This window comes from Geotrypetes seraphini, chromosome 8 (genome assembly GCF_902459505.1).
Source record: "Geotrypetes seraphini chromosome 8, aGeoSer1.1, whole genome shotgun sequence".
Classification (NCBI taxonomy): Eukaryota; Metazoa; Chordata; class Amphibia; order Gymnophiona; family Dermophiidae; genus Geotrypetes; species Geotrypetes seraphini.
In genome coordinates this window covers 36694143-36719032 of record NC_047091.1, presented here as the reverse complement: position 1 = coordinate 36719032, position 24890 = coordinate 36694143, and the positions used below count along the sequence as shown (strand labels likewise).

The window sequence follows — 24890 nt, the reverse complement described above, 5'->3', positions numbered from 1 at the left end:
GTTTGTTATTATTGATGGCCTTGTCTCCACAGTGAAGTAAGGGAACGCGTGCGGTCACTGATCACACGGTCCAGCATCCCCCTCCCTCCCGATCATAGTGTGCAGGCATCTCCCCATCGCCGCGTGCAGGCATCTCCCTCCCTCTCTTCCCCTCATCTTACCTTTATGGCGATTTTCATTTTATCTCCCAGCGGCACGAGCGTTTCCAACTTCCCACTTACTTCTCCTACCCCTCCCTCCAATCCAATCCCACACTCACAGCCAAAATACACAAAGTGCATTTCTTCCTCCGGGGCTCCGATGCTTCTTCCTACCAGAACAAAAGAGAAGAATAAAAGGCAAACTAACCACCCAAATACACAAGAGCGCCCACTCTCCCTTTGCCCAACAGAAGTCCCAAAGTCAGTTGTAGTACCATCCCCCTCTTTCTAACAGTCCAGAGGAGAAGTACATCTGGAAGTAAAAGAAAAAGTAATAGAAAAAAAAATATATCCCCAATCAGTGAAGAAAACAAAATCTGCCCCACCCAACTAATGAAAGCAGGCCTCAAGGACCAATGCACAAGTCTTCTCCAAGTCACTGATGATGTCAATAAAGGGAAAAAAAAGGAAAAATCTAAGCAAAATCCCATTCCACTGGAAGCATAGACAGTGGGGGTACATGGAAATCTGTTCACCCTCTTGTGGGTACCAAACCAGGCTGCAGGCATCTTTCCTCAGATCTCAGTCAGCTGGAAAAAGAAAAAGATCCAGTCTCTTTGCATTCTGTACACCTTCCAAAAGAAACCAAGGCCGCCCTCCATCTGGTTCGTCAAGCAGTGTGACAGTTACAGGGAGCTGCCTGTGATCTTACCCGGAATCATTCACGAAGTCTGGAGCGAGCTCCCCCCTCCCCCTGGTACCAGAAACATCCATGTCCTCCAGCAAATCAGCAAAGTATGTGTGTCAGAAAAGCCCGGCATCTGGCAAAAGAACCAGAAATACTGCCTGTCAACAAAGAAATGCAAAGGGTACTCCTACAATTCGAAAGCTCATTAATCTGATGGCTCCTGCAATGTCAACAATTTAGCAATAAAAGCCATGACCTTTTTCACATTCTCAAAAAACTTCATGGTACCTTACGCAGGACTTTCAGGTGATCCAGGTAAAGCAGGCTAAAGTGGACATAAAGTTTTACCAACTGTGCGCATACAGGTGTAAATGCACACTGCACCGCCAAAATCTTCTTATGATGCTCTAGAACAGGGGTGTCCAACCTGCGGCCCAAGGGCCGTATGCAGCCCTGTGAAGTATTTTGTGCAACCCCAGTCGAGGGCGATGAAGTGTTTTCCTCTGCTGCCCCCGAGTGTTTACTGTTTTGCCGGCTCCCTCCTCTGTCTTGTCGCAACATTTGCGCATTTGTGCGGCCCCAGAAACATTTTTTTCAGCCAATGCGGCCCAGGGAAGCCAAAAGGTTGGACACCCCTGCTCTAGAATCTTACCAGCATGAAGAGCTTGTAGGATATCCAATTTGTGACTGTAGTTCTAAGAGCTTGAAAATCACTGTGCCGGGGCGTTCTCCCTTCTCCCTCCTCCCTCTGCGATCTCAGTCTGTGGGCCTATTCAATGTATAAATGCCCTGCTATAACAGGGAGCCCTAGGGAAGATACCAGCCATGTTTCAAAGAAAGATTTAAGCTCCCTGTCAGCAATAGATTCTGGTAGACCCACCAGTCTGACATTGTTTTATCGGGATCCGTTTTCTAAATCATCCAATTTAGCTTCCAAAGTGTCCAGTCTCTTATTGTGTTATTTATTATCCTCTGCCAACGGCTTTAGCGTGTCCTTCACATTGCTGACTCGAGCCTGCATCTCCTTCAAATCAGCAGTAAGGGTAATAAAGTGCTGATCCATCATTTCTAATTTAGCTAGGATTTCCTGCAGCTGATGGCCTAAGATAAGTTCCACCACCGATCGTACCTCAGCCTTGATCTCAGATGTAGAGAATGGTAAGGTGACAGGATTCATCACCATTCCTGTCCCTGTGGATAACCATGGGAAACCATGTCATTCTTTAATGTTTATCTCAACCTCAGTCCTTCTACACCAGAATTCTTTAATGCAAGGCTTAAAGGTCAATGGTTGTGTCTGTTCATACTCTGATTCTTCCGTCTCTCCTTAAAGAATGACATGGGGATGGTTTCCCGTAGTTATCCTTGGGGATGGGAACGGTAATGAATTCTGTCATCGTGCCATTCTTTACATCAGCCTCCCACTCTGAACTGGGAGAAGGAGCCGAAGGCGAGGCCTCCGTCATCTTGGATTCTCTCGTTGGGTGTTTGACCTGAGTTTTTTTTCAATGGTTTCATTGCCATTCGGTCGCTGGGACAGCCTTTGAAAAGCACAACAGAGAAAAGGAGCAATTCTCTACCGCTATTTCTGGCAGTTAGGCAGTGACTGTGCTGCCAATTAAGAGCCGATCACAAGGGAAAGTCAGGATCAGCCAGAACCAAGTCCTCACTGTTGCATGCCCCTACCTGAAATTTTGTCTTCCTTTTTTATATTTCTAGCCATTTGCTCTTCCACCTGCGCTTTCGCCAGATGTATCTCTCTCTTGGCTTCTTTCATTTTCATCTGGTAACTCTCTTACCTTTATTTTCTTCACCACTAGTTTAAAGAACCATATCGATTTCCTTTTTCTCTTGTTTTTATTTATTTCCCTCACATAAAGGTTGTTAGCCATTTTTAATGCTCCTTTCAGCTTGGACCACTGTTTTTCCACTTCCCATATGTTCTCTCATCCTATTAACTCTTTCTTCAGATACTCCTCCATTTTGCTAAAATCCACACGTTTGAAATCCAGACTTTGAGTTTTGTGTGGCTGCCCTCCTCTTTAGTTGTTATATCAAACCATACTGTTTGATGATCACTACCATCCAGGTGGGCACCCATTCTAACATTAAGAGACACTTTCTCCATTTGTGAGCACCAGACCCAGTATCGCTTTTACCCTTGTTAGTTATGTCACCATTTGTCTGAGCAGAACCCCTTGAAGGGCATCCACTATCTCCCTACTTCTTTCTGATTCCACAGATGGAACTTTCCAATAGAGAATGACATAGGAAAAAATTTGTCCTTGTCTCCGTCTCGGCGAGCTCAATCCCCGTCCTGTCCCCGTGAGCTCGGTCCGTCTCCCCCGTCATATCCCCATGAACTTGGTCCCTTCCCCTGCTCCCTCCCCGCAAACCATCTGACACCATTCACACAAGCCTTGAATAGTTTTATACTGAACTTATTTTCTTAAAGTATAAAAAGAAACAATATTCTGTACAATTATCATTTTGTAAATCAAGGTTCTGGCTGCTGAACTAGAGAAAGAGCTGTTTAGCTGGCAGGACTTTGTTTATAAATTTTTATCAACACAACTAATATACTACTTTATCCTAAAGCAAAAAAAAAAGAAAATAGATATTTTTTCTACCTTTGTTGTCTGGTTTCTGCTTTCCTCATCTTCTCATTCAATACCTTTCATCCACTGTCTGCCTTCTCTCTGCCTCTTCCATTTGCTCTGTTACTGTGCCTCTCTACCCCCCCCCCCATTGGTCTGGCATCCATCTTCTTCCCTCCGCTCCCCCCATAGTCTGGCATCTCTGTCTTCTTCCCTTCCAGTGTCTTCTCCCCACTCTCTGTTCCCCCATTTCCCTTTAGCATCTTCTTCCCACTCTTTGTTCCCCTTTTCCCTTCAGTTTCTTCTCCCCACTCTCTGTTCCCCAATTCCCTTCAGCATCTTCTCCTCACTCTCTGTTCCCCATTTCCCTTCAGTGTCTTCTCCCCATTCTCTCTTACCCATTTCCCTTCAGCTTCTTCTCCCCAATCTCTGTTCCCCATTTCCCTTCAGCTTCTTCTCCCCACTCTCTGTTCCCCAATTCCCTTCAGCGTCTTCTCCCCAATCTCTGTTCCCCATTTCCCTTTAGCTTCTTCTCCCCACTCTCTGTTCCCCAATTCCCTTCAGCGTCTTCTCCCCATTCTCTGTTCCCCATTTCCCTTCAGTGTCTTCTCCCCATTCTCTCTTCCCCATTTTCCTTCAGCGTCTTCTACCCACTCTCTGTTCCCCATTTCCCTTCAGCGTCTGTTCTTTTTCACCCCCTTCCCTCTCTCCATCCCTTTCAGCACCTTTGCACCTGCTGTGCATCTCCCTCCCTTCCCCTTACCTTCGTGGCACGTTTAAATTTAATTTGTTTAAGCAGCCCGAATCTGAAGTCGCGTGCATCTGTGAAAGCTTCTCCTCTGATGGAACCAGAAGTTGCGTCAGAGGAGAAGCTTCTGCTGTGGTAGTGCTGTGGGAACTGCTGCCATGATAATACCGCAGTAATGGGGACCCAGGGCACCCTCCCCAAGATGATATTTTGATGTCCCTGGTGGTTTAGTGGCTTCTTCAGGGACAGGAAAGAGACGGACTCTTTCCTGCCTCTGCCAGTGTTGGAGCCGCCATCCGCCCATCCCTCTCACTTCCCCTACCATCTGCCTCTCCCTCCCACCTAACCCCTCCCCGTGGTGCAACCCCAATCCAACCCAACCCCCCATCTTATCATCTCTGGTGGTCTAGTGGCTTCTTTGGGGGGCTGTCCCGTGAAGTCTCAGCAGCCATTTTGAACATCTTTGGATTGGCGTTGGCACAGGAAAAAGCTGGGCCCCCCAAGAAGCCACTAGATCACCAGGGATGATAAGGTAGGGCACGAGGGAGGTTGAGGGCGGGTTGGCATCGGTGTTGCATCACAAGGGAGGGGGTAGGCGGGAGGGTTGGATGGATGGCAGGGGAGGGGAAAGAGGGATGGACAGATGGCAAGCAGAGCAGGGACGGAGCGAGATGGCAGAGAAAGGGGGCAGGGGTATAGCAATGGGTGGCCCTGGCCCGCCCAGCAATGGAGAACATTGGGTGGAGGGGTGGTAGGGAGAGAGACTGCAAAGGGGTGGAGGGGGCAAGAAAGGGATAATGTTACTTATGGAGAGAGGAGGGAGAAAGACTGCAAGGAGGGAGCAAGAGAAGAAGAAATGTTGGGGAATAAGTGTGCATGGGGAGAGAGGGAGAAATGTTAAAAATTATGGTGGAAAGGAGGAAGGGAGAGATGTTTGATCCAGGGCATAATAGAGAGGTAGAGAGGCAGAGATTTATACATGCCAGAGAAAGGGAGAGAATGCTGCATAGGTGAAGGAAGAAGAGAGATGTTGGACTAAGGGTGCAAGGGAAGGAGAGGGGGAGAGTGAGAGAGGGGGTGTATAAGAAGGAGGGAGAGATACACAACATGTGTTCTTTTAATGTTGTGATTGTAATGTCAATTTTTAAATTTACATCTACCGTCTTTATATTTTGCACAGTACAGGGGGATATTACTTTTTCTCTTTCTCTGGTGTTGTTTTGTGGTTTCTTGGTGATTTAATTTATTATTTTTCTAAGTATTTCTATTTTTCATTTGTGGTTAGTTATTCCATGCTGTATGTGGGTCTCTCTGTGTTCTGCACGTCTGGAAGAGAAATAGTTTTCTGTTAGCATTAACTATGCAGGATGGATCTATATTGATCTGGCTTCTTTACTTTTCCTGATGATCTAGTACACATTGTAGTGATTGGGGCTGTGTTTCCTAAATAGGTCCTTGTTATGTGACTCATGGATGTTGCTGCTATTATGGTATGGTAGAATTGCGTTATGTGACATTTGTAGTGTTCTGTATTACTTCACAGTATGCCTGTTGCTGGATTTTGGATTTGGATTTCTCAGTAATAGCTTAAGGCAAGTCTCATTCAGGTACAGTAGGTGCTTTCATTTTCCTGGAGGGCTTACAATTTAAGTTTTGTACCCGATTCAACGGATGGTTGAGTGACTTATTCAAGATTTCAATGAGCAGCTAGTAGAACTGAAGCCTGGTGGCCATTTGGTAACCCACCAAAAACACAAAGGTTTATGGTTGCTAGTAACCTTAGGATTTTTCATTAGTACTGCCGAAATATCACTGTTTACATGGCCAACTGGAAGATACTGGGCTAGCAAGCTAAGTATTAAAATGCTCCCATATATTTCCAGAATACTGCAAATATTATTCTGGTCAATATGTTGTTTTCTGTACATTCTTTTGATTTTTTTTTTAACATAATTCCATGGAGTGTATACAGTGTGCATAAAACAATCAGTAATGGAAGTTTTTAAAGTGCAGTATTCTTTATAAGCTGCACTAAACATCCAATATCTGAATTTTATTTAGAGTAGATATAAACTATATGTGAATAAGTAGGGAAGACATGCAGAGTATGGCATTCTTTCCAATGTCCCTGCGAGTGTGAGGGACGGGGATGAATTTTTGTCCCCGCGTCACTCTCTAATTGGGGGTCTGGACTCTGCTGTTAGAAAGCTTTTTAAGCTGGATGCCTGTAGAGTTCTGTTCAAGTATTTGCAAGTGATGAACACGTTTCTACTTTCAGATCATCTTTTTTTTTTTCTTCCATGGCCCTAGGTAGGGCCAGGTGGTATCCCAAACATCTATTGCACATTGGATCAAGATGGCCATTGAAGCCACCTACATGTGCAGGAAGAAGAGTTCCTCCCAGGTTGGCAGCTCACTCAACCAAGTAGCTCAGGCAATCTCCATGGCAGAGACCTTGAGAGGATATCTTCAGGGCAGTTATATGGTTATTACTCCATTTTTTTGTGACATCTTACAGACTAGATGTGCTAGCTGGAGCTCATTTGACAGAGCCATTATTCAGGGAACCTTGTCTTCCTCCACCCATGAGTTCTGCTTGAGTACATCCTAGTACTTTCAGTATGATACAGCCATAATGCTAAAGAAGGTGAAATCTAATCATACCTGTTAATTTCCTTTCTTTAGTGCTTCTCTTGAAGGACTATGTTTTATCAGGACTGATGGAGATCTCTTATCTTTCTTTCCGGTGGTGTTGGGGGGGGGGGGTAGAGAGAAAGAAATGAAATTTACTATACATATTTGAAGCGATTGATATGATTTCTGGAACCTTGCACTGCTCTAGCACTCTCCATTGAGCACAGCCCCTTTGTACCAGCAGTATTAGAGAATGACATGGTGACTCTTTTCCGTGCTAGCTGCAGATAACCTGCAAGAACAGGGGAAGAAATTGACTGGTTGCTGTGGATAGGGGGCCAAGGCCATTCACTGCCCCGAAGAGTGATGAATAGCCTTGTCCTCACAATAAATGATCTGCCATGAGTTGCCTCCCCACCATTCCCGGTCAATGATCGTGAGTGCAGTTGCAGCCCTCCTTGTGAGTACAGCAACCCTCCTTCATCCCTCTCGCAGTTCCAACAAACCTCACGCCCTCCCTCTCTCTCCTCCTGATTGTCGACGGCAACACAAAAAAAATTGCACAAACCTGCAACTCTCCCGGGGCGGACTTACAGCCAGTTGGAAGCTTCCTGCACGCAGTGCTGCTTTGGGAGAGAGAGAGGGAGGGGGTGAGGGCTGTTGGAACTGCAAGAGGGAGAAGGGGGGCTGCTGCTGTACCCGCGAAGGAGGGAGGGGTTTGGAAGAAGTTTGCTTGGGCTGCTGTAGGGAAGGGTGATTATGGTCTGGGGCTGGGGGGAAAGTTCTTGGGTCTGGTCTAGGTGGGAGCTGAAGGGATGGGTAACAGTTACTGGATCTGGTCTGGATATTGGGGGGAGAAGGGAAACAGATGCTGGGACCATGTGGTGGGTTAAGTGGAGCTGGAGGGAAGGGAGAGGTGCCAGACCCACACCTGGGTGCTGAAGGGAGGGATAGAGGTGTTGTACCTGAGGGAAGGTAGAAAGGTGCAGAACCTGCAGGAAGAAAGAGAGCGAAGGAAAGAGAAAGAGAAAAGCTGAACCAAGGGGATGAAGGAAGAGTGAGTGAAATATTGAACATAGTGGAGGAAGTAAAGAAAAAGTGAGAGAGACACATTGGTATAAAGGAATAAAAGAGGGGAAAAGCTGGACATAGGGAGAATAAACAGAGAGGAGATGGTGCACATGGATGGGAGCATAGGAACAGGGGCAAAAATGGGAATGCTACATGGGGATGGTATATGGACACAGGGGTAATGCTTGACATGGCAGGGTATATGGACACAGAAGATGGCTAGACATGGGGAAGAATGAGAATGTAGAATGAAGATGCTGGATGGGGGATATAGAGGAGTGATAGCTGTTCATAGGGGGAGCAGGATATAGAATGGAGAGATGATGAAGGCAGAGAGATGGGCACAGGGGAACTACTAGAAAGGAACGTATAGGAGACATAAAGAAGGGAGACGCTGAACATGGGGAACAATACATATACAGAGATAAAAAATGAATGGTGAGCATGGAGAAAGAAGAAATGATCTGGAACCCTGGCAATTGAGTTAAGAGAGGACAAAAGAAATCAGAGACCAGCACCTGAGACCAACAAGAATAAAATGACGAGACAATAAAAGGTAGAAAAAAATTTTATTTTCTATTTTATGATTAGAATATATCAGATTTGAAATATGTATCCTGCTAGAGCTGGTGTTGGACATAACTGGGGACTGCAAAGCCCAAGCTGTGCTTCTTTAGCTTTCAGCTGGCATAGGGCTCTCTCTAACCAGGGGGTAGTTTCCCTAGTTGCACTCCCCTAATACTATTCCTGCCATGTGTGAATGAAGTATTCTGTTAGCTTGATTTTTCTATGTAGCATTCTGTAATAATTTGATTTCAGTTTTCTTGATAGTCGGGATATTTGTGAGGGGGGAGGAGAGGGGAGACTGGGGTTTTGTTGATCCTTGCTCTGTGATTTATAAAATGACAATTGTACAGAATATTGTTTCTTTTTATATTTTAATAAAATAAGTGCAGTATAAAATCATAACTATTCGAGGCTTGTGCAAATGGAATCAGATGGTTTGTGGGATGGGACGGGGACAGGGACCAAGCTCGTGGGAATGGGATGGGGACAGATATTTTCCTCACGTCATTCTCTAGGTAGTATCACTGGAAACTCAATTTCTCTGCCTCCATTTGCTGGTAGGTGAGGATAACAACCAAATTGATACAAACAGACTAAAGGAAAGGAAATTAACAGGTATAACTAAAGTGTTATAAATTGACTTTTTTGAATTATAATGCTTGACACTAAAAATAATGCAGTTTCATAAGGGTAAAAAATAATACAGTATATCTCTTTTACTTATGCCCAGAGAATAAATAGCCCAGGATTTGATGAGGAGGGGAATATGGATGATAGAAGCTGGTATTAGTGCTGAATTCCTGATGAGTTTGAATGTTAATTGAGAATTAAAGTGTAATTGAAAATGTTTTTTTTTCAATATCTTTCATGCAGCTCAGAATGTAACTGTTGAGGAAATCATCATATCTTACAAACAAGCCTGTCAGAAACTGAACTGTAGACAGATCCCCAAACTAATCAAGCAGCTTCAGGTATGTCTGCTCTTTCTGCCGTTAAAAATTGTAACTTGTTTTACTGTCTGTTGTAATGAAATAATCTCTACATTAAGACTGGAAAATTATTATGAAAAATATTTATTTATTTATTTTCATTTCTTATATGCTGCTTATATCCTAAACTGTTTACATTAGTTATTAGGCACTCTTGAGTATTTTTCCCTATCTGTTCCAGTGGGCTCACAATCTAACTTTCCTTAGCAACAGCAGCAGATGAATCTAGAGACCAATGGGATAGCACACATTTACCAGCAGGCGGAGATAGAGAAACTGATTAACAGGTGGTCCTATTGGCTGGCACTCCTCCTGTATCTCCAGTATTCTCTATCTCCCAGCAGGAAATGATCGCTATTCAACTAGCTCCTGAATTATGGCTGTGACTGGAAAATTATTTTCTCCTGTTGAGGTTTCTCTTCAGTGAGATTGCCATTCTGTTTCTCCTGTTGAGGTTTCTCTTCAGTGAGCTGGCAGTGCTATTTCTCCTGTTGAGATTTTCTCTTCAGTGAGACAGGGGTGCCCGGCTGAATGGTGCCGGCTTTAGGGATTACACCTGGGCCCCCCCCAGGTCCCTGCCTCACCCTCCCTCCATTGCTAGAGGGTCTCGATTTTTTTCTTCTTTCCCTTTTCTGTTTAAAAAAACAAACAAACAAGGAGACCACAGTTGCTACATTCTGCTCTGTTAGTGCTGCACATCCAGCTCTAACTGGCTTCAACTGGCCCTAACAACAAGCTTGTGAGTATGTATGTTGTTTTTTTTACTGTTGTTTGAATTTCAGGTTCTGTTTGGGAGTCTTAGTACTGTGGGTTCAGTCAACATACGTTTAAGGAATGGATATTTTATTGAGGCTAAGTTTTATGACTAGAAATCCTTTGAGGGAGCCTGGACTTTCCCGCCCTTTGCATGCATGCGCTTGGTTTCCTTGTTGGTTACAGCGCAGCAGTAGCAGTGCGATTTCATGCTCGCACTTGTTCTCCTCATTGAGTTTCAGTGCAGCAGTAGTAGTCCTGTTTATTCCAAGGCTCTCTTTCGTCGGTGTTTGTCACAGCCATGTGCAGCTGATTGTGCAGGTGCCAGTTTCTAGCAGTGCGCATGAGATGGGACATGTTTTGTCCGGCGCTGTGGGAAGCACCGCTCCGTTCTTCTGGTTATTCCTCAAGTCTTTCTTTCTATGCAGGCCGCGGCAGGGTAAATTTTGTGGGGCTTGAATCCGACTATGTTTCTAGGAGCGTTGATGCGGCGGCCACATGTCAGCAAGAAGCAGGCATGCGCTTGGGTCTCCGACGATGGCGGGAGAGCTGCAGCGTTCCGGTAGTTTATTTACAGCTGACTTTGGTCAGGGTATGCCGCGGCTTCTCTCCTTTCCGGTTCAGACAAGTTGTACGTGTTTCACCAGCTTTGGGACAAGCTCGGGCAGATTTATATGTCTATGTCTGTGTTCCTGCTGTATTCCCTTGAAGGAAGCTGCTAGTTTAATCGGACTCTGGGGTTAGCACTCAAGGGGATTACCTGTGCTAGGTCACCCAGTCTCGGTTTGTCTCCCGACTGGGTCGACATACGGCACCTCACGGCACAGTGAGATCAGCAGCAGGATAGTGCCCTGTATTTCACATGGGTATCTCATTGTCTCTCTTGGGGTCCCTGCAGATTGAGCCTTTGTTTGTTGATAACTGTCCTTCTTATTTGAGCCTCTGTGCTGTGTCCAAGTTCAGGCTGTCTCTATGGGCATAATGACACTTCGTATCTTCCTGTGTCCAGGATTCTCTTTCTCTATTTCTGAGGGGGCCTGGACTTCAGATTTCCATGCTTATCACGCTGGTTTCTCCTGTCACCATCTTCTCATGGCACATGCTAGACGGACCCCCCCCCCCCCACGGCCAGACAGGAAGGGCTGTGCAACTCCTTATTGTTTATTGTTTATTTAGTTTTTGATTAAACGCTTTCTCGGTTCTACAAAGCGTTGTACAAAGTATAAAATAACATTTCAACGAACAATGTAACAGTTAAAACATACTTTCTATGAACTACAAGGCTGACAACAATACTTACTAGGTTATTATAGACAAACAAGCAATGGACATTAGCAATGGACACAAGTTGGAAAGGGGGGGAGGAAATACAATTGATATAGTAAATGGGAGAAACGTTTAAGGTAAACACAAAAGGACTGGGAATAAATAGAAAAAAGAACAGATTTAAATTAAACTTTAAAATACAATACTTCAGTTAAAAGCATCTTTAAAAAGAAAGCATTTTAAATTACTTTTAAAATTTTTTAAGTTTTTTTCCATTTTTAAATAAAGCGGAAGGGCATTCCAGATCATAGGGGCTGTCACAGAAAAAGTTGAGGTGCGGCGTGTGCCAATAATTTTTAGAGAAGGAATATTAAGATTAAATTGGGATATAGATCTTAAAGATCTCGGAGGGTCGTATGGGATCAGAACTCTGTCAATGAAAGCTGGGGAATTAGTCTGCATAGTTTTGAATGTCAAGAGGGCGATTTTGTATGTTACCCTATGTGAAATTGGCAACCAATGGGCATCTTTAAGCAGAGGGGTAACATGATCATATTTCGAGGCTCCTGAGATTATCTTAATGGCCGTGTTTTGAATAAGCTGCAGGCATTTTAAGTCCTTGTGATAAATTCCTTTTAAAAGCGAGTTACAGTAGTCTTTTGATATTACAAGCATGTGAATCAGAACGTTGAGGGAACTAATATCAAGAAGAGGGGCCAATGATCGAATCATTCTTAATTTATGAAAGCAGTTTTTAACCAATGCGCTTATTTGTGGTCGAAATGTTAGCTTACTATCTATAAGGACCCCTAAAATTTTTGTAGTTGTAATTGGCGAAAGTGAGATATTATCGATGATGACTGGAGAAATTAATTGTGCTCCTTCTTTTCCGGGGAATAGGAGAGTATTAGTTTTTGAAATACTTAATGAAAGCTTATTGATATTTAACCAATCATGAACTTTACTTAGTTTATGATTGATTGCCTGAATCTCGGATTGGTTAGTTGGTTCAATAGGGTGCAATAGTTGGAGATCATCCGCGTAAGCGTACACCGTAAACCCTATTGATTGACAGAGAGTCAAAAGAGGGGCCAAGTAGACATTAAATAATAAAGGTGATAAGATAGAACCTTGAGGGATACCAAAGTTAGAATGAAAGGGTTTTGATTTTGAATTATTGAATTGAACTGTAGAGGCTCTTTCAGAAAAATAAGAATGAAACCATTCAAGGGCTTGATCAGCTACACCTATAGAAAAAAAGACGTTGTAATAAGAGTTGATGGTCAATGGTGTCAAACGCTGCAGCAAGATCTAAGGAAATTAGAAGAACAGATTTATGATGGTCAAGATAATAATTTATGGATGTAGTGAGACCAAGTAATGAGTACTCTGTAGAATGGTTTATACGGAAACCAGTTTGATTAGGATGAAGTACGTGTGTTTTTTCGACGTAATCAGCCAATTGTTGAAATACAATTTTTTCAGTTAATTTACACAAAAAAGGAAGATTTGCAATTGGTCGATAGTTAGAGCAATTATTCAAATTATTTTTTGGGTCTTTGATAATAGGAGATATGATAGAATGTTTCCAGTCTGGCGGGATATTGGCTGTAGATAGACAGGTGTGAATAATTTGAAGAATGTATGGCCCAAAAACTGTAAAGTGACGTTTCAAAAAAAATGGAGGGATGGGGTCTAGTTTGGAGCCTTTAATGTTGATGTATTGTAAAGTGTTTTCTATGGCTTTCAGAGATGGTAGGAGAAAATTTGATAATGTGGCGTGAAATGTCTGGGTCCTAGTTATCATATTATCGTTTTTTGAAGGGCTGGATAAGTTGGTACTCATAGGTATTTTATTAGTGATTTTGGATCTGATCAGATTTATCTAACCAGGAGCCAGTTACCTATTCTATCAAATGCGCGGAGGAGCGCGCGCTGTGTGGCGGTTAGCCTCATCCCTGAAGCTCTCATTAGCGATGTGAGCTTGGTCTGATACCTGTTAGAATGCTGTTGTTTCCCACGTGGTGGTAGAGGCAGCATCTTGATTGCGTCTAGTATGTATTCACTTTAAAGGACATACGTATTTCGCTCACGTTGCATGGAGTTAGTACTGTTTTCATGGTTCCAGTATACTCCTCTTTACATTGCAAAACTTGATTTTTCCTAGGAGAATTTCTTTCTTCTTACAAATCCTACATTTCTCATCCTGCCGTTCCCTGACCTTCTGCACTTCATTCTGAGGGGATCTTGACTTCTTCAGCTTTATCATGAGGGAGAAGACGCTATAATGTCAGGTCAGGGGGCTGTGAACTTTTTTCAGGATGCTTGCAACTTTGCATCCTCCTCAGGTTTCCGGTTCATTCTTGGAGTCTCTATGTTTTGTGTTTCCCTTTTAAGTGTTACTGGTCCTCAGGGCAGTTCATGTAGTTCTTCAGGAACTAAGGACTGCATGGTGCCCAAGACGGGGGCATTGGGCAGGCTGGATCCCATTCTGCTGAATTAGTTTACATTTACATTTACATTAGAGATTTTTATTCCGCCTGTGCCTTTCGGTTCTAAGCGGATTACAAAATTGGAAGAGAACTGGACATTTCCAGGAAGTTTACATATCAGGAATATAACAAGTTTACATATCAGGAATATAATATGTTTACATATCAGGTTTAAATCACAGGTAAGGATAGCAGTACATTCAAGTTAAGGAGATTATTACATAGCGCTGAGGAAGAAATATTGGTTACATATGGAGGTTGCTTACATGGCGTTGAGGGATGTTGTAGGAATGATGAATATGAAGGAGTAATTGTGTGTGTGTAGGCAGGAGGTTAGAGTGATGGTAGGTGTTTTTTAAATAGAAGCGTTTTGATTTCTTTTCGGAGAACTTTGATGTCTGATGTTTTGGTCAGCAGTTTGGAGACTATTGGGTCAATTTTCGCTGCCTGTGTCGCTAGAAGGTTATCGTAGGGAAGGAGGATGGTTATGTCGTCCGCATAACTGAATGAGGTTATATTTAGGGTATCTAGGGTTGTGCCTAAGGAAGCTATGAAGAGGTTGAATAGTATGGGCGATAGTGGTGATCCTTGTGGTACTCCGCAGGGGTTGGACCATGAGTCTGATATAAGCTCTTTTGACTTAACTCTGTATGTTCTTGTTTTAAGGAAACCTTGAAACCAGTTATGAACTCTACCTGAAATTCCTATGGCGTCTAGTATCTGGAGTAGTATGGGGTGGTCTACTAGATCGAAAGCTGCTGAAAGATCAAGTTGGATGATTAGTAGTTTGTTTCCTTTGCTGAGCTGTTGTCGGGCTATATCAATTAAGGATACCAGTAGTGTTTCTGTGCTATGATTAGTTCTGAATCCTGATTGCAATGGGTGAAGAATGCGGTGGTCCTCTAGGTATTTGGAGAGATATTGTGCTACAAGACCTTCTATTAGTTTAACGTATAGTGGGATAGAAGCGATTGGTCTATAATTTGTTGGATTGTCTATTGGTCCTTTGAGGTCTTTCGGTATTGGAGTAATTATAATTTCGCCTAGTTCTGTTGGGAACTGACCTTCATTGAGAGTGGTTTGCAACCATAATGTGAGATTAGCTTTGAATTTTGTGGATGCTGTAGCTAGTAGGTAAGATGAACAGTTGTTCAAATCGCATGAGGATTTGCTGTATTTTTTGTAAAGTCGATCTAGGTCTGACCATTGTATTGTTGGGAAGTTGGTCCAGATCCTATCTGCTGAGATGGCATCGTCTGTTGTGGAATTTATTAGTATTTCTTCTATGTTGTTTTGTGAGTTATTGAATGTGGATCTGATTGTGATGATTTTGTGTTTGAAGTGATCCGCTAATTGGTGAGCTGTTGGAGGCTGGTTTCCTTGGATGGCTAGGAAAGGGTTGGTATCAGTGAGATTTCGTACCAAGTTGAAAAGTTTTTTTGTGTCTGGTTTCTCGGTGCCAATGAGTTTGGAATAGTATTCTTTCCGTTTTTCCTTCAGTTTGATTTTATATTGTTTGATTTGGATTCTCCATTCTGTTTTGGTGTTGTCTTGTTTCTGTTTTTTCCATGACCTTTCTAGTTGTCTGCATTGCCTTTTTAGGTGTAGTTTCTCTGGGTTACACATTTCTGCAGAAAAACTGGGAGAATATTTACATTTTCACTATGGACTCCGAATCTGCACTAGGTTTGCTTGCCTCTCTTGGAGCAGCACTTTCGTTTTTGGCACATTCTATTTCACCTACCCAAGGCTTCATGAACATTTTAGAAAATGTGGGCAGTGGTACCGTTTTGGCGCTACCAGGCGATTCACCTAATTTCTTCTTGACTGACTGCTTGATTCGGACGTCTTCCAGTCGGGCCATTTGACTGACACGAAAAGGGTGGTTTCTTTTCCTCAGTTCTTTGGACGTGAATCTTCGAATTTGCACAGTGCTCTTTTCTCCTGTACTATTTATAGGTATATCGGGGAGATGTTTTTATTCATATAGGAGAGAAAAGTGTTTCTTCCCAAAGACTAGAGCGATGGGTCACAGTCTCAGGTTTGCATTCTTCTTTAGTCATCATGACCAAGAGTTTGGGATTCTGTACAGGTTCTAGGATCCATGTTGTTGACTCCACTGGGTACTTCGGCTTGTTTTCCCATTATAACGCTACAGCAGTCATTTTTGTTCTGGTGGTTCCCGGTATCTCAGGGCTCCAATTATTTGGTAGGCTCCTCAAGCATCGCTCTGTATGATTTGGTGGCTCAGCGAGATTTCTCTTTTCAAAGGCATGCCTCGGTCTTTGCTTGACTAGCTCATGGCCACCAATAATCCTGGGCTGTCGGGTTGGAGGGCTCGGTGCCTTCCATCCTCCGCTCCAGGAGTCTGGTCTTAAGAGACGACTCAGTACTTGTTCATTCTTCTACTCTGGAGCATGGTCAGGCTACCGTTTCTGGAGCTTCAGACCATTCTTCCGGAATGACGCTGAAGGTCTTTTCAGTCAGTATTATGATGGGGGTATTTCTCTACAACCTGGGCAGTAGGTGATGTGCTCAGTTGGCAGGTTAAGTTGGGGTTCTACTTAAATGGGTGGACCCTCATCTTTCCTCTTCTGTTGGCAGATCATTTTATGGGTCAGGAAAAGAATTTGGATAGACTTTCTCGCCACGAAATCTGTGCATGGCCCATTTATTGTATGTTACAGTGTACAGCACTGTGTACACTCTAGAAAGTATAAATGTTAGTACTAGTGAAATCTTTTACATCCTGGATATTGAGAATTTTGGCTCAGGCGTTCCAGCTCTTTTTATGGAAGTGAGATCTCCTGGAACTAGACTTCATGGCTTCGTCTCAAAATTCTAAGCTTCCTAGCTTCTTCGGCGGGCACAGGGAGTGGGAGTCACGGGGGGTAGCAGCATGGCTTCTTTCTCGCCTCTGGTTTCTCTTTTTTCAGTGTTTTCCCCTGGCTGATGATGGCTTGGATTTGCCATCTCAAGCTCGCTTTCAGGGCACAGTTTTTGTAGAATCTCTGGAATGGCTGCACCATCCTTGCTATGCGGATCTGATGAGTCTTTCGACAGCCAGACTGTTGAGTTTCCTGGTATCTCTGGATTTGCTCACCTAGGGTCCGATCAACATGGATATTCGTACTATTTTGGTATTACAACCTAGCTTTTGAAAAGTAATGGCTGACGTGTAAGGGTTATGCGAAGCAGGTTGTTTCTTCTCTTATCTAGGCGATACGGACGTCTTCACCTGTGGCTTCTGCTTCCTTTTGGAGGTTTTTCCTTTCTTGGGTACTTCTCAACATTTGCACCCTTCCAGAGTTCTTTTTTGGCACAAGTGTATTGCCAAGGACTTAGCGTTCAATTCCCTTCAGCTTCAAGTGCCATTCTTAGCTTGTTACAAGGTATATTGCTCTTCGATTACTTCTCAGCTTCATGTAGTTCAGTTCCTAAATGGAGTACGGTATATTCGTACCCCTCTTAGAAAGCTCTGTCCGGAGTACAGTCTTAAGGTACTTCTTTGCAGTTTACCGAAGGCTTCATTTCATCATTGTCTTTTGAGACTCTAAAGGGCTGTGCCATTGAATACCGGGTTTCTTGTGGCCATGGCTTCAGCTCGGCGGTTTTCTGAGTTGCAGGCCTTGTTTGTCGGGGATTCCTATTTCTGATTTAAAAAATCTGGGGTGTCAGTTAGGCGGTACCACATTTTCGGTGTCATCCTTTCTTTTATGACACTCACTTTTCCTTCCTTCTTCCTGGGAGGAGAAATAGGGAGACGTGCTTTTATTCACTGCAATTTTTTCAAAGTGCATAGCGTTCTCCACGAGCTAGATTTCTAACGACTTTTAGTTGTTTAGATCACCTTTTTGTGTTCTTCACAGGACGCCTCAAACGTATGGTGGCGTCCAAAGCAGTGTTCCCTCTAAGGTGCGCTGGCGTGCGCTGGCGCACAAAATATTGCATCGCAGCGCACAAGTTTACGTCACAGCGCACGGCATACGGAGATGGCAGGCCGCGGCGAGAGGAGAATCGGGCGAGTTGGCGCTGGCGCCCGATATTTGTAGCGCACAGCGAAAAAAATTTTGCCCACAACACCCGCCCGCTTAGAGGGAGCACTGGTCCAAAGCTTCCCTAGCTCCATGGGTCCAGGAGGTCTTTACGCTTTCTTGATGGCAGGGAAGCGGTTGGCGAAGGAACTTCATGACCATTCCGCCAGAACGATGGCTACTTCTTGGACTCGGTCCAGAGGTTTTTTCCTTGGAGGAGTTTTGTCTCATGGCTACTTGGTCTTCCAAGAGTGCTTTCTCTCAGTATTACTGGTTGAATGTGGGGGCGCATGCGGTAGATGCGTTTAGTGCTTCGGTTGTTGTGGAGGCGGCGTTTGCTTCCCACCCAGATTGAGGATTGCTTTGCTACATCCCATTGGTCTCTGGATTTATCTGCAGCTGATGAATCCAGAGTCCCACCCTTTCTAGATATTGTATGTTGGTTTTTTCTTTTCCAACTTTCGAAGTTTGTTATTATTGATGGTTGTATTCTGTATTATTGCCTTTGAGATTTGTTATGGGAAATAAGTTTTTTTTACATGCTATGCCTATTGATGGTTACGGATGCTTGGGCAAGGAGCTATACTGGAGATACAGGAGGAGTGCCAGCCAATAGGATCACCTGTTAATCAATTTCTCTATCTCCGCCTGTTGGTAAATGTGTGCTATCCCATTGGTCTCTGGATTCATCTGCTGCGTGCAAAGGAAAGAAAATTAACATGTAAGAACATAATTTTTCCATGGTATCCGAGGCAGTGGAATGTTAGACAAATGAGCAGTGTCATGAATACAGACCATAGTAATGAAGGCAAAAATTAATGTATGTTGTGTTTGTGCTTGTAAGCCTTCTCACAGTATCATCATTACTGCTTAACAGTTATTTCTGTTCTGTGTTCACGAGTAGTATAATGGGTACACTTCATGTCAAAATGATTGACAGCTGTCAAGATAAAGATAGACCAATCAGCGTTCACTTTCGGATTAAGCCATGCTCACTCTGCCCATACCACACCCACTCCCACCTATGCCCCACCCCCTCCAATAGGAATGAATGGTGGTGGCTCTGCCCATGCTCCGCCCCATGCCTATGTCACCGGAAATGCACTTTCTGATGACGTCAGCGGAAATGGGTGTGACTGACATACTGGAAGTGCACATTCTGAAGATGTCGGCGGAAACAAGGTAAATGAAGCGCCGTAAATGCGCTTTTCTGATGAGATAGAAATGCATTTTCTGATGATGTTAGTGGAAACAGATTTAGTCGAACCCCCGGAAATGATGTGGCCAGAAAAAAAAGTGTCTTTATTTTAACAGCCTTTTAGTTAAAAGACAGGTTTTAAGATCTAATTGTTAGAGCAGTGAATGCATTGCTAAGATTTTAGGGTTTTTTTCAGCACACAGAAGAGAAAGGCAAGCAACATGTTACAGATGCCTTTTCTGTTTTTTGTTTTTTTTAAAAAGACACTTCAGAAGGGAACCTTGTTTGTGGGAAGGGTCACACCATGATTGTCGTGGTGACAATTGATAAGCTGGTTAATCATAAAGGTTCTTGCAGCCCCTGATAAAGCCAAGGGGGAGGGGGAGGTGTATTTAAATCTGTCTGAACATGTCCCTGCCTACTGGTGTTGTCAGTATTCCATAGCTTTTTAACACACAGAAGTCAAAAAATCACTCAATTGGTGTAATAGTGAAATTAATACTTCTAGAACACACACTTAGAATTCAAAAATATGCTCAGACACGCGAAGGCAAAAATGTGGAGCCTCACCACCCAATCATTGCATATTGTAAATTCCAGTGGAAAACAAAATTCTTTGCTGTAAACTAGCATAGAAAAAGTTCTTATACTTTGAACAGTCACAAAAAATCACTTAGCTTGATCAAAGGAATTTTGTTTTCCACTGGAATTTACAATATGCAATGATTGGGTGGTGAGGCAATTTTCTCTTGGGGCTGCAGCTCCATGTTGTTGCCTTCGTGTCTGTCTCTGAGCATATTTTTGAATTCTAAGTATGTGTTCTAGAAGTATTAATTTCATTATTACACCTATTGAGTGATTTTTTGACTTTTGTATGTTCCCTTTAATCACTCTTCTTAGTATAGTACCAGTTTTTTTGTTTTCCCCATATATATTTGGACTTAGTCTGTACTTTTATAGCTTTTTAACAAGCAAAAATAAAAGTTCTCATGCTGAACCCCCCCATGTCTGTTAAAAGGCAGAGATTTAAGACATTTTTTAAATTTAGAGCGAGGTTAACAGAGTTGAGTGGAAATTTCAAGTTTCAAGTTTATTAAGATTTGTTACCTACGCAATATCGTATATTTCAATACGTATAACAATTTTTTTAAAAAAGGGGGAGGACAAAACAAGACATTGTATACAAATTATATACGTTCTAATACAAACTGGTACAAAACAAGACATTGTATTCAAATTATATACATTCTAATACAAACTGGTACAAAAGGCAAGGGGGATGAACTACAATCTTTAAAGAAAGAAAAGGAACATTTAGGGAAGCCAATGTGCAGCTTGTAAAAGTGGTGTAATGTGGTCATATTTTTTTGAATTTGTCATAATTTTTATTGCCGTATTTTGTATTATCTGTAACCTTCTTATTTCTTTATTGGTTATGCCATGGTATAAAGTATTGCAATAATCTAGCCTAGAAATGATTAATGATTGGATTAAAATGTTAAGAGCTTCAGGGTACAGATGAAGGAATTTTTATTGACGCATATTTATTATGATCCAAAAGCAGCAGGCAGCTGTGGCGGCATTAACCCTCTACTTCAAGCTGCTAAAAAGAGCGATATTACAGTCCGTAGAAAAGACGTGGTGGACTGGGTCGCCAGTCAAAATGCATACAATTTACACAGACCTGCTAGAATCCATTTTAAAAGAAATAAAACAATTGTGTCAGAAGTTGACAGCCAGTGGCAAAGCGACTTAGTGGACATGTCAGCCTTGGCCCATTATAACAACATTACATTACATTAGAGATTTTTATTCCGCCTGTGCCTTTCGGTTCTAAGCGGATTACAAAATTGGAAGAGAACTGGACATTTCCAGGAAGTTTACATATCAGGAATATAACAAGTTTACATATCAGGAATATAATATGTTTACATATCAGGTTTAAATCACAGGTAAGGATAGCAGTACATTCAAGTTAAGGAGATTATTACATAGCGCTGAGGAAGAAATATTGGTTACATATGGAGGTTGCTTACATGGCGTTGAGGGATGTTGTAGGAATGATGAATATGAAGGAGTAATTGTGTGTGTGTAGGCAGGAGGTTAGAGTGATGGTAGGTGTTTTTTAAATAGAAGCGTTTTGATTTCTTTTCGGAGAACTTTGATGTCTGATGTTTTGGTCAGCAGTTTGGAGACTGTTGGGTCAATTTTCGCTGCCTGTGTCGCTAGAAGGTTATTGTAGAGTTTCTTTCGTCTGGTACCATTGAAAGGGGGGTATGTGAATAGGCTTTGAGCTTTCCTTGTTCTGTATGTGAGGTTGCGGTATAGGCGGTTGTTTAGGTAACTTGGTGCAGCTCCGTGGGTTACTTTGAATAGAAGACAGTAGAATTTGAATTGTGATCTTGCTTTTATTGGAAGCCAGTGAGAGTCTAAGTAAGCATTTGTGATGTGGTCGAATTTGCTAAGCGAGTAGATGAGTCTGAGGGCTGTGTTCTGAACGGTTTGTAGTTGTTTTATCATGTAGTTTGGGCATGATAGGTAGAGGCTGTTGCAGTAGTCTAAAATACTAAGTACCAGGGATTGGACAATGATTCTGTATTGGTCTCTGTCGAAGAATTTTCTTATTTTTCTAAGGTTTCGCATGGTGTAGAAAGCTTTTTGGATGATTTTGTGAATTTGTGTCTGCATTGTACAGCGTCTGTCTAGTTGTATTCCCAGGATTTTGAGAGTGGTCTGTATAGGGTATTTGATTGCATTTATTTCCAGTTCTGTAATGGATTGTAGTTTTTCCTTCTCTAGTAATAGGAATTTTGTTTTATCCGCGTTTAGCTTCAGCTTATGGTTGGTCATCCAGTTTTCTACTGTTACCAGTGTTGTTTTCAGGCGTTCTGTGGAGCTGGGGTCTTGGATGTCGAAGGGAAGGAGGATGGTTATGTCGTCCGCATAACTGAATGAGGTTATATTTAGGGTATCTAGGGTTGTGCCTAAGGAAGCTATGAAGAGGTTGAATAGTATGGGCGATAGTAGTGATCCTTGTGGTACTCCGCAGGGGTTGGACCATGAGTCTGATATAAGCTCTTTTGACTTAACTCTGTATGTTCTTGTTTTAAGGAAACCTTGAAACCAGTTATGAACTCTACCTGAAATTCCTATGGCGTCTAGTATCTGGAGTAATATGGGGTGGTCTACTAGATCAAAAGCTGCTGAAAGATCAAGTTGGATGATTAGTAGTTTGTTTCCTTTGCTGAGCTGTTGTCGGGCTATATCAATTAAGGATACCAGTAGTGTTTCTGTGCTATGATTAGTTCTGAATCCTGATTGCGATGGGTGAAGAATGCGGTGGTCCTCTAGGTAGTTGGAGAGATATTGTGCTACAAGACCTTCTATTAGTTTAACGTATAGTGGGATAGAAGCGATTGGTCTATAATTTGTTGGATTGTCTATTGGTCCTTTGAGGTCTTTCGGTATTGGAGTAATTATAATTTCGCCTAGTTCTGTTGGGAACTGACCTTCATTGAGAGTGGTTTGCAACCATAATGTGAGATTAGCTTTGAATTTTGTGGATGCTGTAGCTAGTAGGTAAGATGGACAGTTGTTCAAATCGCATGAGGATTTGCTGTATTTTTTGTAAAGTTGATCTAGGTCTGACCATTGTATTGTTGGGAAGTTGGTCCAGATCCTATCTGCTGAGATGGCATCGTCTGTTGTGGAATTTATTAGTATGTCTTCTATGTTGTTTTGTGAGTTATTGAATGTGGATCTGATTGTGATGATTTTGTGTTTGAAGTGATCCGCTAATTGGTGAGCTGTTGGAGGCTGGTTTCCTTGGATGGCTAGGAAAGGGTTGGTATCAGTGAGATTTCGTACCAGGTTGAAAAGTTTTTTTGTGTCTGGTTTCTCGGTGCCAATGAGTTTGGAATAGTATACAAATACATTTTAACTGTAATAGATATCTTGTCAAAATATGCATGGGCCGCGAGTTTAAAAACAAAAAACGCTCACGAAGTTACCAAAGCCTTTGAAACAATATTTAATTTAGGGCGTACACCTGAAAAACTACAAACAGACATGGGTAAAGAATTTTTAAATAAGTCTCTGAAGAATTTATTAAAACAAAAAGGTGTTCACCATTTTGTGACCCATAACGATGTTAAAGCAGCTTTAGTGGAAAGATTTAACAGGACTTTAAAATCCAAAATGTGGTACTATTTTACGGCTCACAATCACCTTTACTTATCAAGATATGCTGCAGGCTATAGTGCACTGCTTAATTATAGTTTTCACAGAACGATACAGGCGAGGCCTGTAGATGTGACACCCTCAAACTCTTTGCAGATTTGGAAAACAGTCTAAGGCAGTAACATCAAATGCGACCCCGTCAAGGGTCTCTTAAAGAAAGGAGACCATTTGAGGCTGTCAAAAGTTAAAGGAAAATTTGAGAAAGGTTACAAGCAAACGTGGATGGATGAGATATTTATAATAAAAGATGTTTTAAACGGGTCAGAGAACAACATACAAGATATAGGATTATGATAAGGTTCTTTTTATCCTGAAGAATTACTAAAAGTCAGACTGCTACAGGACAGAATATACCCTATCAAAAAGGTTCTAAAGGTAAAAGGAGAGGGTAAGAACAACATTTGTTTTGTGAAACAGAAGGGATAGCCTAATAAATTTAATAGTTGGGTGAATTTCAGAAGGAGCCATGTCTAAGACTTGGTTAATGTTTGTGGAAGTGTAATAGCCCTATTGTCATGGTGACAACTGATAAAGACAGGGATGTTTAAACATGAAAAAAAAAACCCCAAAACCTGTCTGAACATGTCCCTGCACCCTGGTTTTGTCATAGTGACGTATGCCTTAACTCTTTAACAAACTGCTGTTAACAAGCAGAAATAAAAGTTCGCAAACGGTCGAACAAAATGACTTCCACGAAGGCTGGTAGATTGAGTTACTTTCTTAAGGACCGTGATGCAAAAAAGGAGGGTTACCCGATGACAGAAAAACTGTATGAATCAGATAAAGAAAACATGGACCCCTTTAACACACAGGTAGCTGAAAAAGGGTGGTGGGGCCCGTAGGGTGTTAAAATCTATACTGTTTAGCCAGATTTTGCAGAAATAAATGATGTATTTAATAGATTTCAATAACACAGGCAATAACCTGTGTTTTGCCAATAGTCTTACAGCACTTATGTCTCCAGTAAAACTCACAGATGCTGAGCTGTTAACAGGTGCTGAAAAGCTACATAATAGAAATGGAGATCGGCATCTACTATTGACTCCCAGGGCAGTCCGAAGAAATTGATGGAGAAATGACAGACAAGATTAAACACAACTGCAAGGGAGGCCACACAGTTATCATGGGTGACTTCAACTATCCGGGAATAGACTGGAACCTAAGCACCTCCGGCTGCATTAGAGAGACCAAGTTCTTGGATGCAGTAGGCAATTGCTTTCTGGAACAACTTGTCAAGGAAAATACTAGAGGAAATGCAATTCTGGACTTCTGGTTTCTGTAAAGGCCGATCATGCCAGACAAATCTACTGCATTTCTTTGAGGGGATAAGTAAGCAATTGGACCAAGGTGACCCAGTAGACATTATATATCTAGATTTCCAAAAAGCCTTCGACAAGGTGCCCCATGAGCGCTTACTGAAGAAACTGTGGAGTCACGGGGGTGGAAGGGGACGTGCACAGATGGATCAAAAATT

At 42.4% G+C, this 24890-nt stretch overlaps 1 protein-coding gene across 3 annotated transcripts in view; it reads left to right on the top strand.

Annotated features, from left to right (window-relative positions):
* PPP1R37 (protein phosphatase 1 regulatory subunit 37) overlaps positions 1 to 24890 on the top strand; it is a 712503-nt gene that overhangs the window by 45205 nt on the left and 642408 nt on the right. For all 3 annotated transcript variants that reach the window (XR_004540288.1, XM_033954028.1, XM_033954027.1), the window contains exon 2: positions 9319 to 9416. Coding sequence is in view for 2 of the 3 variants with exons in the window: in XM_033954028.1 (XP_033809919.1) it covers positions 9319 to 9416 (98 nt within the window). In the remaining variant the exon portion in view is untranslated. The remainder of the gene's footprint in view (positions 1 to 9318; positions 9417 to 24890) is intronic.